General features: G+C 35.5%; 1 protein-coding gene across 2 annotated transcripts in view; it reads left to right on the top strand.

The window, feature by feature from the left end:
* Positions 1 to 17,874, top strand: part of LOC113228478 (UNC93-like protein MFSD11) — a 37,483-nt gene continuing 19,609 nt past the window's right edge. The window contains exons 1-2 of one of the 2 annotated variants that reach the window (XM_026461801.1): positions 1 to 141; positions 13,037 to 13,206. In XM_026461801.1, the coding sequence (XP_026317586.1) occupies positions 55 to 141; positions 13,037 to 13,206 (257 nt within the window). In that variant the 5' untranslated portion in view covers positions 1 to 54. The remainder of the gene's footprint in view (positions 142 to 13,036; positions 13,207 to 17,874) is intronic. The other variant, XM_026461800.1, reaches the window with a different exon arrangement.

Genomic DNA, 17,874 nt, shown 5'->3' with positions numbered 1-17,874 from the left:
ACACTGAAATATTTTCTCCTCAAATTTTTTTCAATAACTAATATTGTAATCAAGATGGAACGACGATTTGTTAACATAATATTGCTCGGATTCGGGTTTATGTTCGTTTTTACTGCGTTTCAGACTATGGGAAATATAGAGGTGAGTTTTATTTACGGTTTTATGTTCTTGTGAAACTAGATTTCTAATCAAGACTATTTGTTGTTCATTTCACTGTAAAAATAAATAAAAATGAATACGCTACTCGTTCTGCATGTAACAAATTTGAAAAACACGTTACGATGTTTATTATTCTAATACTTTTGTTGATATTTTTTGAAATTTTAAATATTTAAAGAACTTTGTTTTATGATCTGTTATTCATATTATAACATAACTAGTGTTTAAAAGTTACTATCAATACACTATAAAATCAAAACGGTATGTTGCATTGTATAGTATGAATTATTGGATGGACCTTTCTGTTCTAATAATAATAACAATTGGTCTGTAATTGTGGTTGAAACCAGCCAACAGGCTGGGAAAAATAAAGTAAATAATAATAATGTGCCATACAAACATATGAACACACGGAATATCCATGTTAATTTTAGAAGACATATCCATCGACAATTGGCTTCACAGGCAATCAAATTCAGGTTGCTATTCTAAGCCACTGAGGCTTTTTTCAAAACATAACAATAACAATTGAAATTGAATTATTTAAGCCTGCCTCTGAACAGTTGTAATAAAAAAAATCATCATATTTGTTAAAATTTTCGGTCACATGCACATACAAAGTAAATACAGATAAATCATACCGACTCATCCATAGAGCAAAGATCTATGTGCAAGACTACTTGTTCTCAGGACATAGTACATTTCATCCATTCTTCTTCACTGTGGATGTCAGATCAACCATTGTTCGATTTTATATTTCCGATATAAGATATATAATTTCTCAAAACACCTTTACATAGGACTTAGTTTGAATAAAGATATTATTCTCGTAATGTACTTATTCTCTTTTTGCTAATAATCACATTGGACTTTGTTCTTCGAATGAGTCGATTTTACGTCTGACAGTTACAACTGGGTCCTAAAGTTATGAATTTTTTTAAACAAATTTGAGCTATAGTTTTAATCTAATTTGGAATGAAACGTCTGAAGATGCTTGTCTTCCTCAGTCCTTAGTTGATTGTGTTCTAGTTTTCAAGCTGAAGCTGTTTGATCCAGTTAAATACTTTGATATTAAAATTTTAATTTAATTTTTTAGGGAAAAAAAGTTTTATAATAACTGATGTAACATACATTTTGATAATTGTTTATTGAATAAAGTGCATAGAGTCCATATTGATGTTTCAGGGAAATTTGTATTCTTATTTTACTATAGTCAATATAATGTATTGTGAAGTAGATAATTTGATATCAAAGTAACACATCCCGTATTACTATTTTCATACACTATATGACTTGGGGTTTTGATAATATTAAAATTAAACATAAATTTTCTTCCGTATATTTTATTTGCAAGATTTTAAAAGCTATGGTTTTAAATAATATTTACAAAATGACCCTATGTCTCTGTTAGATGTAATTAAATATTTGTTGCCATTAAATTTTGTACATTGTCAAATATTTATTGTACAGCAATACCAATCCAATAACAGACTTGTAGACTTGTTGCAACAATATAAAACTAAAAATACATACTTATTATGCAAATCCCCACTGTTAGGGGTAGGTATTCTGTGAGGAAAGGGTTTGATAACTTAGTCAAACATTCTAGCTCAATGCTGGTTTTTCCTTCACATGTTTTGAAAGAATTTTGTGGACCATCCCCAACATTCCAGTGTTATCATGACTTTAACATTTAAACTAGTTGTACTATTAGTGATCTGATCTGCATATATATCGAGAAGTCTTGGTGTATGCCACCACAATTAAATTTAGGACCACCAATGTAAGAGACAAGTATTTTCCTAACTGGATTATCAGTTTATCCTTGCTTATGATGATACGTCCATACAAAGGCACACCAATGTCCATCCAGGGCCATCCAGGCCGACAGAATATCCAACAACTAAAATCATAAGATAATGAGGTATCGGTAAAGCCTGAGACCAAGAAATGCTGAAGTCATCTCAGGAAGAGAAGGCCTCATTTGATGCAATTTTTTTCATTGTTGAAACAAGCATGTAACATAACAAGGCGAAAATTTCAAAGTAAGAAAGACTAATTTAAATATTATCAACCGTTTTTTAATCTTCGTAAATATTTTTTATTTAAATAATTTCCTTACACTAATACTTAAAGTACAAGTTTTTGAAAGACTCGTACTTGCCCATTTTTTATGCAAACAAGTGTAGAATGTCACCATAGAGTAACCTTAATGGAATATTAATCTTTTTAAATGCGAACTGATGAGCGCGAAAATTATAATGTCAAACAATTTTAAAATGCAAGCTGTCGTTAATTTCCGTAAAAACTCGAATGGTTCCGAAGCTTGAACTTTAGAAAATGAATGTACACCTATAAGAAAAATAAATATATATGCTACTTGTAGCAATTGTAGCTAACTATGTAAGAATACTAATGATGCCACCATCCCTGACCATGATGGAGTCAATTATCAATATGGAAAGCGCGCGTTGCGGTAGCGGATACGAATCACGTTCGAATACAAAATATTAATACGTAATACAGTGTCAGACGCTATACCAACTAAGCCACGGAGCGCACCAGCGGGCCCCACGAATTTTTCTATATGCTTGTTGTCATGTCTTTGTATTTGGTTTTTCAACGACTTTTTAGTCGTAGCGCCATCTATGAGAAGTCTATGAAAGTTTTATCACCCAGTTAGATACCTTTACAGCTACCGGCCCTGGCGAGAGATGTCTCTATTCACTGTATTTTAAATTATTTAGTAGCAGTAGAGCTCCTTGTGAAAGAGTTTGTCCAGGGTACTTCTTCACCTTACCTTTTTTTTGCCGCCAAACAGTAATGTGAGCAATACTACATTCCGGTTTTGAAGGGCAATTGCTATGGACGGAGCAGACGAATTATTCGTCACGTCACTTGGTATCATAATAATAAGAAAAAGGAAGTGTTCCTACAGATTTCGTTGTGAAATTCGTTGTTCCATTAATACCACAAACTAAAAAAGTAAAAATAAACTACAACTCAAGTTTGCCAAAAATCCTTATTGTACACCATACTTGCATAGCCACACATAGACTACTGACATCATAAGCCAAAGCAATCGCTTTACTATTAGAAACTAAGAATAGGTTGTGTGGACGGCAGAGAAAGGGCTACCTACTAAGACAATTCACTACGGCCTACGGCCTTCATTGTTACGTGTGCGCTATTAAAATATTTACGCTATCACTATGACCACCTATATAGTGATTCAATCGGAATATTGTTCTGTGTAGTTTTGATACGGTCGATACTCGAGAATCTATTATAAATTTTTAACCCCTTAATAGGCTTCTTTCGACGTGCTTTATTGTCCTTTTTGCTTCACGATACTGTACTTAATAGGAATGTAATAGTGACTGCTATTCAATCGGTGCGCTATGCTGTAGTATGGAAGCTGTGAACAACTACAGGCCTATTTCCATTTTGCCAATCTTTGCTAAGATCTTTGAGTGTTTGCTTATCCCCATACTTACTTGGCTTTCAAGAGCATAGTTCTCACAGAGCAATATGGATTTACCAAGGCACGATCTACAGTACTAACCTTGTGCAATTCTCGCACTCTCTTGACCAACGCTCGTCTGTGCCATTTACACTGACTTCGGCAGGGCCTTTGGTAAAGTTAATCATTAATTTCTTCTACGTAAGCTTTCCACATATATGGTATTGCAGAGCCTCTGCTGGGTTGGTGCGAGTCGTATTTGCATGACAGAACATATGTAGTGGTTGTAAACGGGATTTCTTTGGATCCTTTTGGTATTTCTTCTCGAGTGCCGCAGTGTTTACATTTGGGCCCATGGTTTTCCAATGTATTTATAAATGATATAGGTTAGTCCTTTAGGCACTCACGGTTCTTGTTTTTTGCTCACTATTTGAAATTTTTCCGGGCTATGAATACCAATGGCGATATTACAAAATTACAAGAAGACATTGACCGCTTAGACTCCAGTGTGACAATAACCAAATGACTTTAAATGTCTATTAAATGTATATGCTATTAAATATAAGCAATTGTACTTCACCAGAAAAACTAAGCTTGTCGTCATTCCTCTATTCACGATTAAAGGTAACCCAATTTCTAATGTAAGCCAAATCAGAAATCTGGGCGTGTTGCACGTTAGCAAACTTCGCTTCCATATCCGAATTCCGTTTCGGTTGGGAAACTATAGGGACTTTAAATCGGCCAGCATCAAAATTATGCTGTACAGTTCTTTGGTGCGAAACGGGTGGAGTACCTACTGTAGTGTTGTATGATACTCTTTTTAGTTTCCAGTTTTGTGGGTTAACTCATTTATGCAGATCATGGCCCAATGTTAACGTTCACATTATCTTGCATGTTGACTTATAACTGCTATAGCATTAAGTTCTTTGTTGTCTAATGCTAAATATTTGAACATTATACTGTATATGGTGTTGGTGAACTAAATAAACAAATAAGAGTGAAAATAAATAAGTTGGGGCATTTGATATTGACTTACGAAATATAGCTATGAATATTACATTGCTTATTTGACTGTGTCATTTGATTTAACGAGTCTTAACCCCCGACCGGTCGTTTCAGACAAGTTTTTATAATGAAGTACCTACTTAAAAAGTAATCCAATAGATACTTTCGTATTTCGTTGTTCTTTAGGACATTGACTTTCTATAACGTATAACGACTAAACTCAGTCAAATATCTCACTTTGCAGTCCTAACGTGCATGTTTTAAAGTCAATTTATTGTTTGTTTTATTGTTTTTGTGCCTGAAGGACATTCCGATGCATACGCAAGTCCGCATATTTTAATACGCCTTCGATGTTCCATATGATAACTTGCCTGTTCATAAATGTCATACTATTATACAAAAGGTTAGGGCCGTTTTATTAGGAAACCTTGAAATCAAAGAAAAAGGAGGTTATGGGTAACTCTCTCAAATGTTAACCTAGACGAAACGTCTGGCTCCAAAGGAGGGTAATGATTTTCAAGAAATCTCCTGAACAGGTGTGAAGGTTGTATGTACACATTATGTATGTGTGCCTGTTTTTTGGCTCGTCCTAACAGATCTCAGGAAATCTTCATCATGATCGGGAGTGGTACCTATATGAGGTTTCGTTATCGTACTTAGGTATAGATGCGATAAAGGACAAAACATTATTAAATTTATTATTAATAATGAACGGTGGTATTAAATTCCTTAACGTTATAGGGCAGTTTCATACAGGGGACACATTCATACACCTGCATTATCTCCATACCTTCAAACATAATATTAGTAGTGATAATACTGAAACTTTTTTGTAAGTGTGAGTAACAGACATGCTATGATGCAGATCACTAGTTCGCCGTTGTCCTTCGACAGGTCACAAAGTGTTTTCACAGCCGTTGACTAAAAATCAATCATCACAAATACGAGTGCCACTGCAGTTTTGTTCACTTTACAGTTGATTATAGCTTTTTGTATGGACTTTCAAAAGCAAGTCTTATTTCCCTTTTGTCACGAAATTCGATATATCTACAAGGTTTAACAAAACAACATTTTTCGATAAACAATTTGAATGAAAAAATAATTCTTAACGCCCGGAAAAATTGTTGGTATTCCATACAAATACCGTGTCTACTTGTACAGAGACCAAATACTTGTTCTGTATACAATTTCGAATCAAAATTGTCTCTTATGAGCTGGTAAATTTTGTTCGAATTTCAACTTTAGCTACAACAGGTAGTGATAGCCAGTCAAAAAATCCAGTGGGAAAACAGAGTCAAAGGAATCCTGGAATGTTGCAATTTACTGCAGGATGTGACATAAGACGTTAGCCGATGCAAATAAGCGTGACCCGGCTTTAGTTGAAAGTGAATTGCGCGATTGCAACACTCGAGCGTTGACTTTTAAATTAATTGATCGACTCTAAGAGCGTAGTTCACGAGCTTTCCGGCTGCACCGGAACTGCAAAATTAGCTGTTGGAGTCCAGTCGCGACTACATCATAAATGTCGATTGCAAGTACCTACAAAGCCATCGATAGCTAAATCTAATAACGACATACTAACAGCTACGCTGTACCTAGGTCTTTTATGATTTGTTTATTATGCGTTATGTAAAGTTCTGCAAGTGGCATCCAACCAGTGCGCAGTCGGCGTATAGCATTAGCAGTTGGCAGTCGCAATGTAGCCACGCTGACTGCATCTAGACCGATTTTAGACTGCATTCCTACTACAGTTACAATGCATGTGTATGCTGTAATATCGACCACAAAACGTCAGGACAAAATTTGTCCAACAGACATTTACGAGTCGCATCTATAAGTTTTTAGATTTATAATTAGTATTGCAAGGGGTAGCTGATTAATAAGTTTTAATAAAACGAAAATAAAAATGGTTAATATATTATCAATTCGAAACTGCTTTGTATTGCATTGAGCTTTGACGCGAGTTTGCCGGAGGTAGAAGTTGTACTGGCCAGCGATCCCATAAGTGACGATCGTAATAGATTTAATTTTTCAAAATTTCGAATTCCGAAATTAAACAAATTAAGTAAATTATACATTTTACTGCACGTCACTATTGACAACAATGTACAGCAATTAGCTCCTTCAACGCAGGAATTATTAATACGAAACTTGATGAGCGGACAAACTTCAAAACGGCCATCATAGCGCGCCGGCATTGCAATGCCTAATGCTATAAAATTTTATACCACGTTGAATGAGCAAGAAACATAAATTAAAACATTAAGATTTAATTTGGAATGACCATCCTATTTCTAACCGACTTTAAACAAAAGGAGGAGGTTCTTAATTCGACTGTATGTTTTTTTGTATGTATGTTACGCGATAACTCCGGTATTTGTGAACCGATTTTCATGATTCTTTTTTGTTGGAAAGAGGGTATCTCCATAGCGGTCCCATTTCATTTTGAAAAAAAATCATCCACCTCTAAGGGTGGCTGTTCACGCATGAAGATTCATTTTTATAAATAGTGCCTCAATTTTACTTAAGGAGCAATTATTTTAATGGTTGATTTTGCTATTCTCCAATTCAAGGCGTTTTTCTCTGTCGATATACTTTGAGTAGTGAGAACCGATTTTTATTATCTCCTGTGTCAAGTCCTGTATAGTGGCGAACTAGGGGATATTTCAATAAAACTTGGCAAATAGACGTAATTCCACGTACTTTTGAAGTCGGTTTTATTAGTACTCTGTACTGAGATTATCCATTATGTTATACTTTAGGGACAAATCGTAATGTGTCAAACAGTTATTATGACAACGGAATTTTATTCCGAAAAAAGTGAACATGTAAAAAAAAACCAATAGAAAGTGCATATTATACACTTGTACCAAATGTCGCGACGCGGAGTACTCTTCCATTGTCCTCATATTGTGCAAGACGCGTTTCCATAAAATTTATCGATTTCCAACAACGAGTAACAATTTATTATTGTCATTAATAAAGAAACCTTATCGAGTTTATTGAAATTTATTTCTCTTGTTGTTATGTAACATTGAGAGTTGTGACCGAGATCTGTCGGTTGCTTGTGCAAGTCTTCCTTGCATACATTATTTATCTACCTACGCTTTTGTTTTCATTAGGTCTTCATAGTCTTCTTCGATTCTAATACTATATTATATTTATATAATAATAGGTATCGAGTCTATGTGTATCAGCTTGCTAACTTTTGAATTTAAATTGAACTTTCTTGCAAATGTTTACGTGTTATTTTGTCCATTATGTTGCAAAATAATTAGTGTTTTATGATGTATTGTGCAGCAATTAACATTTTTCTTTATTTCTTTTTAGTCTGCGGCACTGCAACTAGTGCAAATAGAAAAGATGACCTACTATCAATATTTCTTATTAACTTATTGTCCGACAGTCGCAAATGTCAATGAGTGATTAGCAATACAAAATGATTGCGGCCTTTCGAGAACAATGCAAATTAACAGTGGTATATTGACTATTCAACGCATCTTAATGAAAAATTATTCAACATATAGAAATTGAATAATTTTTCATTGAATGAAAAATTATACAACAATAAGTCAACGGACTTAGCAGATAGAACGTGTCATACAGTCGGTCTAGATTCAAAAACAGATATTTTGCAAGAATTTTTGTAAAAAAAATTTAATGCAAAATATTTTAAATTGACTTGTTAAGATATCTGAAATGCTTTTTGAAATTTTTACGATATAAGTAGTGTGTTAATTGAATATTATTTTTATTATCTTCGGTGCAAGCCAATAAATAAATAAATAACGCACATACTCATAGCCCCGCAGTAGGTAAACCCTGTATCGCGGGTGCCATGGATACATACATAGAACATACACAACAAATTACACCCAAACAGCACACGAGAGAAATAAATGTAGACCATACAAATATTTTTCCCGGCCCGGGAATCGAACCCGGGACCTCTGCGTGGCAGAACAGCATGGTGACCTTTCGGCCTCGGAGGCAGTTATATATTCAGCAATACTTGTATTTTTTTAAACCGTGGTAGCCTAATGGTTTGACCTACCACCTCACAAGCAGAGGACGTGGCGTCGAATCCGGGCTCGCCTCTGCGTTTTCGGAATTTATGTTCGAAATTTAATTTGAAATTTACCATAAGCTTTTCGGCGAGGGAAAACATCGCGATGAAACCTGCACGACGAAGAAGGTTCATAACCCTCGAAAAACGAGTGAAGTCTCCAACGAGCATTTTGCCAGCGTGGCGGACTATGGCCTAAACTCTCGGCTGAGCGGACACCCGTGCTACTAACAGTGGGATAAATGGGTTGATGATGATGACTTGTATCTTTTGTTTCTTGATTTATAGCTTTAATGAGTGTGAGCGCCTCGAACTATGCATTTTAGTCTAATTTTGTTGTAGGTAACGCGCCATACTCGTATGAGAAAAGACGTGCGACCAATCGGTGTTTAACAACTTTTTTAATGGCTTCGTCTGCGTAGAGTACTTCTAGTAGCCTGCTATACTCTGCCGTCCACTAACGCGGCTAAGTGACAAATAGTCAAATATCCGTTTTAAATAGCAAAAATAAAGCACAAAATTCTCTTTTAAAAACAGTTAAAATTAGTAAACGTGTTCGACTTATCTGAACTTACCCTAACGATATTTAGCTGAAGTATCATTGAACAATTTCAATATTCTAAGGGTCGTATTCCAGAACTCTACTCAATGCTCAAGTCAGGACTTGAGTATTGCAGTGAGCACTGAAAATCAAACTCAAGTCCTTGCCATTAGGGTCGTATTTCCAGTGCTTGAAATCATACTCAAGTCAGCTCAAATCCTGACTTGAGCATTGAGTACAGTTCTGGAATACAACCCTAAAACTGGGTTATGGTTGTTTATGATATGTAATAAAAATATTTTGTCACTTAGCCACGGTTTCGTTCGCGGACGGCAGTACTATACTAATATTCATAGTTTATTGGTTCTTTACACAAACTTTTATCCTTTATTTCACTCCTATTAAGATTTATTTTTTGTGACAAAAAGTGGCCTAAGTCCTTCTCCTAGATCCAAATTGGTCAAAATTGGTTCAGCGGTTTAGACGTGAAAGCGTAACAGACAGAGTTACTTTCGAATTTATAATATTAGGATGATCGTTAATTTGAACTGTCAACTTTACAACATTACAGTTCAATTTGAGAATTATTATTCTGACGATAACAACTTCTAAAAAACATGATTAACATATACTAAGTTACATTATAATATACAGTTTACGTATACTCGTATTCTTGTTTCGCTTTAATCGTTTCGTTAACTAACAATTAAGTGCACCCAATAACTATGTGTAATAAATAACTTGCCACAAATCAAGTGTGGTATTTAGTTCGTTATCTACCCATTTACATACATGTGCTAATTTTGAGAATGTTTGGGTATCTGATAAGTCAGTACAGTTTTAGAAACATCATATATATTACTATATCATTAGATAACATCATATACGTTGCTCAAGACCCCAAAGTAAGTAGGTAACTTACTAAAGCACTTGTGTTATGGAAATCGGAAACAACGACGGTACCACAAACACCTGAGACAATATAGAAAAGTTAGCTTTTCTACATTAAAAAAATATGATACCTAGTGACGGGACGAATAAGTCATGCGCCTGATGGAAAGCGACACGCCTGTCCAGAATAGTCGCAGTGCCACTTAGAGCTTAAAATCTGAGGGGCACTTCCACTGCGCCCGTCACCCTGAGACATAAATTCCCATGTGCCTGTAATTTCACAAGCACCCTCACCCTTCAAAACCGGAACACAGTAATGGTAACATTACTGCTTGGCGGCGGAAATAGGTAAGGTGGCCGTACTTTCATGGACGAACTCTTTCACAAGGAGCTCTACTGCTGCTACATTGACCGGGATGGTATCGAACCCCTCTGATGTGAGATGGCGACTCATGAAAACCGGTATACAAGCCACTCGACCACGGAGACCGTTAAACTAAAATACTTTTCTTGCCGTAGTGCTTATTATTGATTCAATGTAAAATGTTAAATGCATGTAGATCATTGAAATTTTGCCAATAGGTATTGAAAATCACTATGGAAAAGCAGTAGGCGGCAACGACACAGGAAGCGCTTGGAAATCGCACTGTAAAGCCTGTGGTTGATTATTTGAGATTCGTATAGCGGAATTGGATACCCCGTACTATCTTCTTCTTTTGCCTGGCCTTTTTCCCATTTAGTTGGGGTCGGCCCTTCTGGTCACTCTTTTCCAAGACGGTCTGTCCTGGGTCGTCTGTGGTCTTTCGAGGTATATCTATGTGATGATGTAAGCCGGGGTCTACCACGGCCCTTGGGCTGGTTACTCATGTCAAGGACTTTGCTTGTCATGTGATCAGGAGATCGTCGCATAACATGTCCGTACTACCTAAGTCGGCTCTCTAGCTACTTCTTCGGGATAGGCCAGGGTACCCCGTACTGTGATATATGTACATTCTAATACTTAATTTTATGGTAAACGGTGTTACTCTCCATGGACGGTTTAATAGTCTAGCTCTTAAATAAGAATTGAAAATATCTGTTGGTGCTGTTGAGCATCGTACCCATGATCCCATACATAGAAGGCAAAATAGATTGCTACTGTTTGGTTGTAGCATTCAATAGCGAATAATAAAAAGGCCGTAACTGGGTAATGTAAGGATGTACTTGACTAAATAGGTACGTAGTTGTTAATAATACCTATTTGATAATTTCATTATTAGTTTTATCTATCGATATACTCAAGGATTTGTTTATAAATACTTCTATTGGGGTCAAGAATTTGAGTGTGAAGATAGGTATTAGTTTTCAAGACTTACTTTTCCTCTCTGTTTGTGTCTATCCGATACATCGTTATGTGGAAAAATGTTCGATTTAAGATTAATTTAAATCATAAATTTTCATTGACACGGACTGTTTGTGGGATTCCGTAACATTGCGCATACAATGGTGTTAAAAATAACGCTATTATTATAATAATAGCTTTGAGAATCAACCACAAAATATGCTAAAAAAAAAAGAAAATCATAAACTCCCTAAAAAAGCCATAAAGCGAAGTGCTGCAATATGAATTTGTTGTTTTGCTTTACCCTTGAACTCAGACGATTTGTTAAAACCATTGGTACACTTACTAAATCAATCACTACATCTTATCAATTATACCGGGACATAAAGGGAAAGGGTGTTGAAAAATTTCCACGCCTTACGTTGAGTTATCAGGACCTGAGTGATTTCAAAGTGCGTAAACCATTTGGTGAAGGTGGTTTCAACAAACACACTGTATCGCCGAGTAGTAAAGTGTTATTTTGGTGTCAAGTACTACACTTAACTGTTCATAATTTCTTATCCTTTTGGTAATCTTTTGTTTTACCCTGGTTGGTAGTTATTTTTTATTTTTTATGATTCCAACAAAAGTCTTTGAATTCGCAAAGTGGTTCCAGATTTTTCACAAATTGTAAGACATTGCGTCTCTAGTATTATTTATGCTCACTGATTCCAAGTGACGGGACAAACAAGTCGTACGCCTGGTGGTAAGCGACACGCCTGCCCATACAATTGCAGTGCCACTTAGAGCTTTCAATATCGCAAAGGGTATGAGCTATCTGAGGGGCACTGCCACTGCGCCCGTCACCCTGACTCATAAGTTGAGAAGTCCCATGTGCCTGTAATTTCACCAGCACCCTTACCCTTCAAAACCGGAATGTAGTAATGCTCACTTTGCTGCTTACTTTAATTATACGCTATGTCACCATACAAATACAACCATATTTCATTTAATGTAAACAGGTTTCCATTTTAAGGGTGTGAAAATCGTAAAATGTGTGTTGATACATGTTTGTTGCAGGCCTTGTTCTAACTTCAAATCCATAATAAATGCATTCTACTTGAGGTCAATCTTTGAATCTAATTTACCTGTTTGCTGTATTATGTACGAGTATGAGCAATTTTAACGCGTTGTATAGGCATAAATAGAGTTTGTAATAAAAGAACGTAAACTACTAAATTGTAAAATAAATTGACCATTCTGGTTGTCCTTTACTTTACAATACATAGTGTTTTAATATTCGCATTCTCTAAACTTGTTTTTAAAATGTTTCTAGATTAGAATGTTTTCGTTATTCCCCACAGTTCTCTAACATTTACACAAATCTAGTTTGTATTATATTTTATCTATAAAACTTTTAGTAAAATATATTTATCGACTGTGACAATGAAACTATTAAATTATAATTTAAATCAATATCGCTATCATTGACGGCATCTTTTATCAAATGAAACCGAAAATTACGTAACAGTGAAGGCGGATCATTCTCCTTGATCTCCAGATAAAATAATTGTGACAAGGTTGCTAATTGACATTGTACTTTGTTCACAGAAAACTATTCTGGACAGCATCAGTCAAGATGACAGTTCGTTCACGGGCGATGGATATACATCATTGGCGATCATTTATGCCACTCTTGCTATTTGCAACTGGATGGCACCCTCCGTGATCACCATCACTGGGCCTCGAGGCGCAATGCTTATTGGAGCTACCACTTATTTGTAAGTTTCATAGTAGACGTTTATTTAAAACAAAATGATATCAAGTAACGGGACTAACATGTCATGATAAACGACATGCCTGTTCATAATGGTTGCAGTGCCACTCAGAGCTTTCAATCGCAAGGATCTCAGGGGCACTGCCACTGCGCCCGTCACTTCGTGACATAAATTAACAAGTCCCATGTGCCTGTAATTTCACCAGCACCCTTCAAAACTGAAACGCAGTAATGCTAACGTTACTGCTTGGCGGCAGAAATACGTAAGGTGGCAGTACTTCCATGGATGAACTTTTTCATGAGGAGCTCTACTGCTACGTTCTTTGACTGAAGTAGTTGAATTATAATATTTTATTTTTGTTGAATTACCTATTATGTTTTACTATCACGATATTCGTCTATTTTTTGGGAAAGTACTCCACGATAACGCCGGCCAAATTGTAAACCAATTATGATGATTCTTGACAATAACATGTTGGAAAGAGGGCACCTCAGTAGCAGTCTCATTTAAGTTTAAAGAAAATATTCCACCTCCAAGTGTGGCAAACTAGGGGATGAGTCCGGTTTCGCCCATTTTTCGGTAACCAATTTCAACAGAACTTGACAAATAGATGCAATTCCAAGAACTTTTGAGGTCGTCTGTAAAGAGTAATAAAAATCTAACAAACACAAGGAAAAAATCTTTCGACACGGTTGGAATCTAACAAGCGTCTGTAGCCTCAATGTGGCTTACACTCTGCCAGTTGAGCTGCGGATGCTAATTCCATTATATTTCTTATGTAATATTAGACAGTATTCTTTGTTAATTTGCGTCATTATGTAGTCTAGTCTCTTAATTTCCTTGTTGTGTTTTTGTTAAAAGTCATTCATTGGTGAAATTGCGTGGAATCTCTGTAGAAACATTTCTTATTGCGGGCTGTCAAATGAGTTTCATGAGTGATATAATCTAAAAACAAACACTTACGGCTCATCAGATGCTAACTACTATATAAGGAACGAGACACCTGTTCGCTTTCACTCTCCATTCACACTTTGCTGACGTCATGCGCACCTTTACCGCAAAGGCTTTGCGTAACAGCTTATACACAAATATGAACGAGAATACATTGCTTTGACCTAACAATATTTTAATATTTATTTGTGTGAATGGAATAGAGTTCCCACGTTTGTACCGCAACGTGGTCATTTGCAGATGTAGACAATGCTATACTCAATACTTTTATTCTTTTTTTAATGACACCAAGAGACGGGACGACCAAGTCGTGCGTCTGGTGGTAAGCGACACGCATATCCATAACAGTTGCAGTGCCGCTCAGACCTTTATATCTCAAAGATCTGAGGGGCACTGCCACTGCGTCCGTCAGACATTAGTAGACAAGTCCCATGTGCCTGTAATTTCACCTTTCCCTTACCCTTCCAAACCGTAATGCAGTTATGCTCACATTACTGCTTGGCGGCAGAAATAGGTAAGGTGGCAGTACTTCCCTGGACGAACTCTTTCACAAGGAGCTCTACAGCTACTATTCATTATTATCATTATTATTTGTGAGTATAGTCATAAACAAAATTTTTGGGGCATCAAAAAGAAAAAAATATCGTAAGCGGCATAGAGTTGGATTTAAATCTCAAGTGTCAAGCTTGACGTGCTCTTGACTTTTAGAGGATGGAAAAAAAATAAATGAAAGGAGCTACCCTGACTACGGAATGAACGTGCATACCTAAACAAAATTTGAACGAACAGAGGGCGGATTTCTTTAGTGTCGTACCATAATCTATCGATAAGTCATTACTGATTTAAGTGAATCTTTAATACTTCCATTTAATTTTGGAAATAAATGAAAGTAGTAATATTATCAATAATAATATTATTATCATACGTTTATTTGCTTAAAACATGGTATAACAGGAGATGTAACAAGAGACAGTGTTAGTATAAACATGTTTCGCATATATTAAATAGCATACAAATGTCTGATTATACAATGTCCATTGACTACTATTGGCCGAGCGCCTTTGATTTGTGCAGAAAAATCAACACTTCTCCGAAGTGAAATAAGTAGTCACGAGCGACTGCGAGTTGTGACAAGCCATGTCAAACGAGCTCTATACATGTTAGCGCTTGCCTTCACACGGTCAGCTAGGCGAGTGACACTGTCTATACGTTGGTATAGGCGTTCGCCCGGGAACGTTAGACTAGCAAATACAATTATTGCTGGCTTTATTTAAAATAAGAATTTTTAGTAGTTAGAGTTGTCTGTGGGAAAAATCGGAAACGAATGGATAATTTTGTTTTCAGGAACTGAGAATGCAACCGCAAACTACTGCTACTAACTACTAAACTAACAAGACTCATTTGCAACTTAGCAAATGAGTCTTGTTTAATCTAAATTAAATATAAAATTATTTACCACTAAACCTAATGATAGAATTACATTATCATGTAATCTAGTTACATTCAAAGTTATGTTAAAAATTCTCTTCAAAATGAAGAGAATAAAGAAGATGGTCTATGATTCAATGTTTTTATTCGGCACTATTATACGGCGGTATGATTTTCAATCATTCTTTTTTCTTTTTGAAGAGTAAAAATAATAATAATAAAATAATAAAAAGCTCGTAGTGAATTATTTTAATAACAGAACATCGATAATATGTACGGTTCCAAGAACAACACTATATCAAAATAATCGTTAACAACATTATCAAAATATACAAACAAACAGGTAATCTGAAGAAAGCAAAGCAAAATTTGGCAAGATTTATGAATAAACTACTTAAATATGTCTAATTACATGAAATATCTGGGCTTTTGTGTGATTTAAAGACAGAAAAATAACTCGTGCCTGTACAATGTTACATTCGGTCGATCTTCGCTTTTTCAAATGCCACATCCCGTAATGCTGCAGTGACGAATTTTATTAATACCTAATTGTTCTCACTGTCAACATTTTTGTCCAATTTATTACAATACATGCGAATAATTCAATAAATTACTTGGAAAAATATTTGTTTTGACATTTGATGTACTTTTCTTTGACAACCGTATCATGTACCTAATGTACTGCGAAATGGACACGGTTTATTTTTACATTGACATTTAAGGTGACGTTACATATTTTCGATTCCCATGTTTGACACAGACCAATGTAATGCTATCTCGTTTGGCTTAAGACGGCACGCAGTAGTTAAACAAAGACAATAACATGTTTATGTTTTCAACGTCGAAATGCATCATATACATATAACGTCTGATTTATATATGTCGACATAACATGTCCTTTAGTTTCCATAGTCTAAGTCTTGACCCTATAAGTTCTTCAGAGTTAATGGCAGTTCTCAACATGAGCCCTGTAAGAGCATTACAAAAACATAAAAATAAAATTACAGATGTTGAATAAAATGAGTTATTAACAAATAATATACACAATATCTTATTGAATAATAAATGACATTATAAAATTAGTAAGTTGAAACTAAATCTGCATTTCTTAGTCTCTGAAACAATAACCAAGAGTAAAATAACTATTGTAATATGACGTACGTACGTACGTACGTGACTTACTGAAACTGTTAGTCGCATTTCTGTTTTTTATATATACGAGTACCTACGAGAAATTGACAACAATTAGACAGCAGGTCAATTATAAGAGTACACGTGATTGAGTGTGCGTATCCAATTTTGTTTTACTGTTGCTTCTGGTAGTTGTTCCGGCTCGAAGGACCTTGGATTAGTCTTTGTTACGAATGCATGCTACGCTAGCCATTTTACATCTTATAGTGTTTATACAGGCACACGTAATCTCTTTTCACTTTTTAGTTATAAAAAACAGGTTCAACGTCTGCTGTAGCCTGAGTTATGTAATTTAATGATTAAGCCGGTAACAACTATGCTCATGAATATGTTAAGAGAAACGCTAAAAAAGATTTGATTATGATATACTCCGTCGAACCATTTATTTAACTTTTGACGGCTCGAATTCTAATCAATTAGTGATGTCCTAATGCGTTTCCGATTCGTTTTTTTATAACAATCGGTTTTGTTTCTGAAGAAGCGTTAATCGTGAATGTGAGCGGGGTCAAAAAGGAAGATATTTTCTGATTGGGATTGCGATGTTGCGTTTGACAATTTGCGTACTCAAGAATTAATAATTAATGTTAATGAGTATTGAAATGATCCGACGATTCAATATAATAAACAATAACAATTTATTATAATTATTAGTAATTTATTTAATTTCATTATAATTTATTAGACAGGTACCAAAATTTACGAACTTGAATAATCTTCCTTGTATAATCTGTTAACTTGATAAATATCGGAGCTAAAGATCACGTCGCTTCATTTCACGCATTTTTGTGTATGGTTGTATGTTAATAATTACGGAAGTTCGGAAGTTTTTCGAAAGACGATTAAGAGTGATGCCACACCATGCTTTGCGTCGGCTTTTTACCTACTACATATAAATTTAACTGCGTCCGTGGCCGAACGGTTACTGGACTGCCATGCAGATGTCCCGGGTTTGATTCCCGGGCCGGGAGTATGGCCTACATTTATTTCTCTCCTGTTTTGTTTTGTAATTTGTGGTGTAATTTGTTGTTGTTTATGTGTCCATGGCACCTGACATAGAGGGTTTCCCTAGTGCGGGGTTATTAAAAAAAAGAAAAAGAAAAA

Source organism: Hyposmocoma kahamanoa, unplaced genomic scaffold, assembly GCF_003589595.1.
Source record: "Hyposmocoma kahamanoa isolate Upper Pololo Valley unplaced genomic scaffold, ASM358959v1 232, whole genome shotgun sequence".
Taxonomy (NCBI): Eukaryota; Metazoa; Arthropoda; class Insecta; order Lepidoptera; family Cosmopterigidae; genus Hyposmocoma; species Hyposmocoma kahamanoa.
This window is presented reverse-complemented; position numbering and strand designations above follow the sequence as displayed.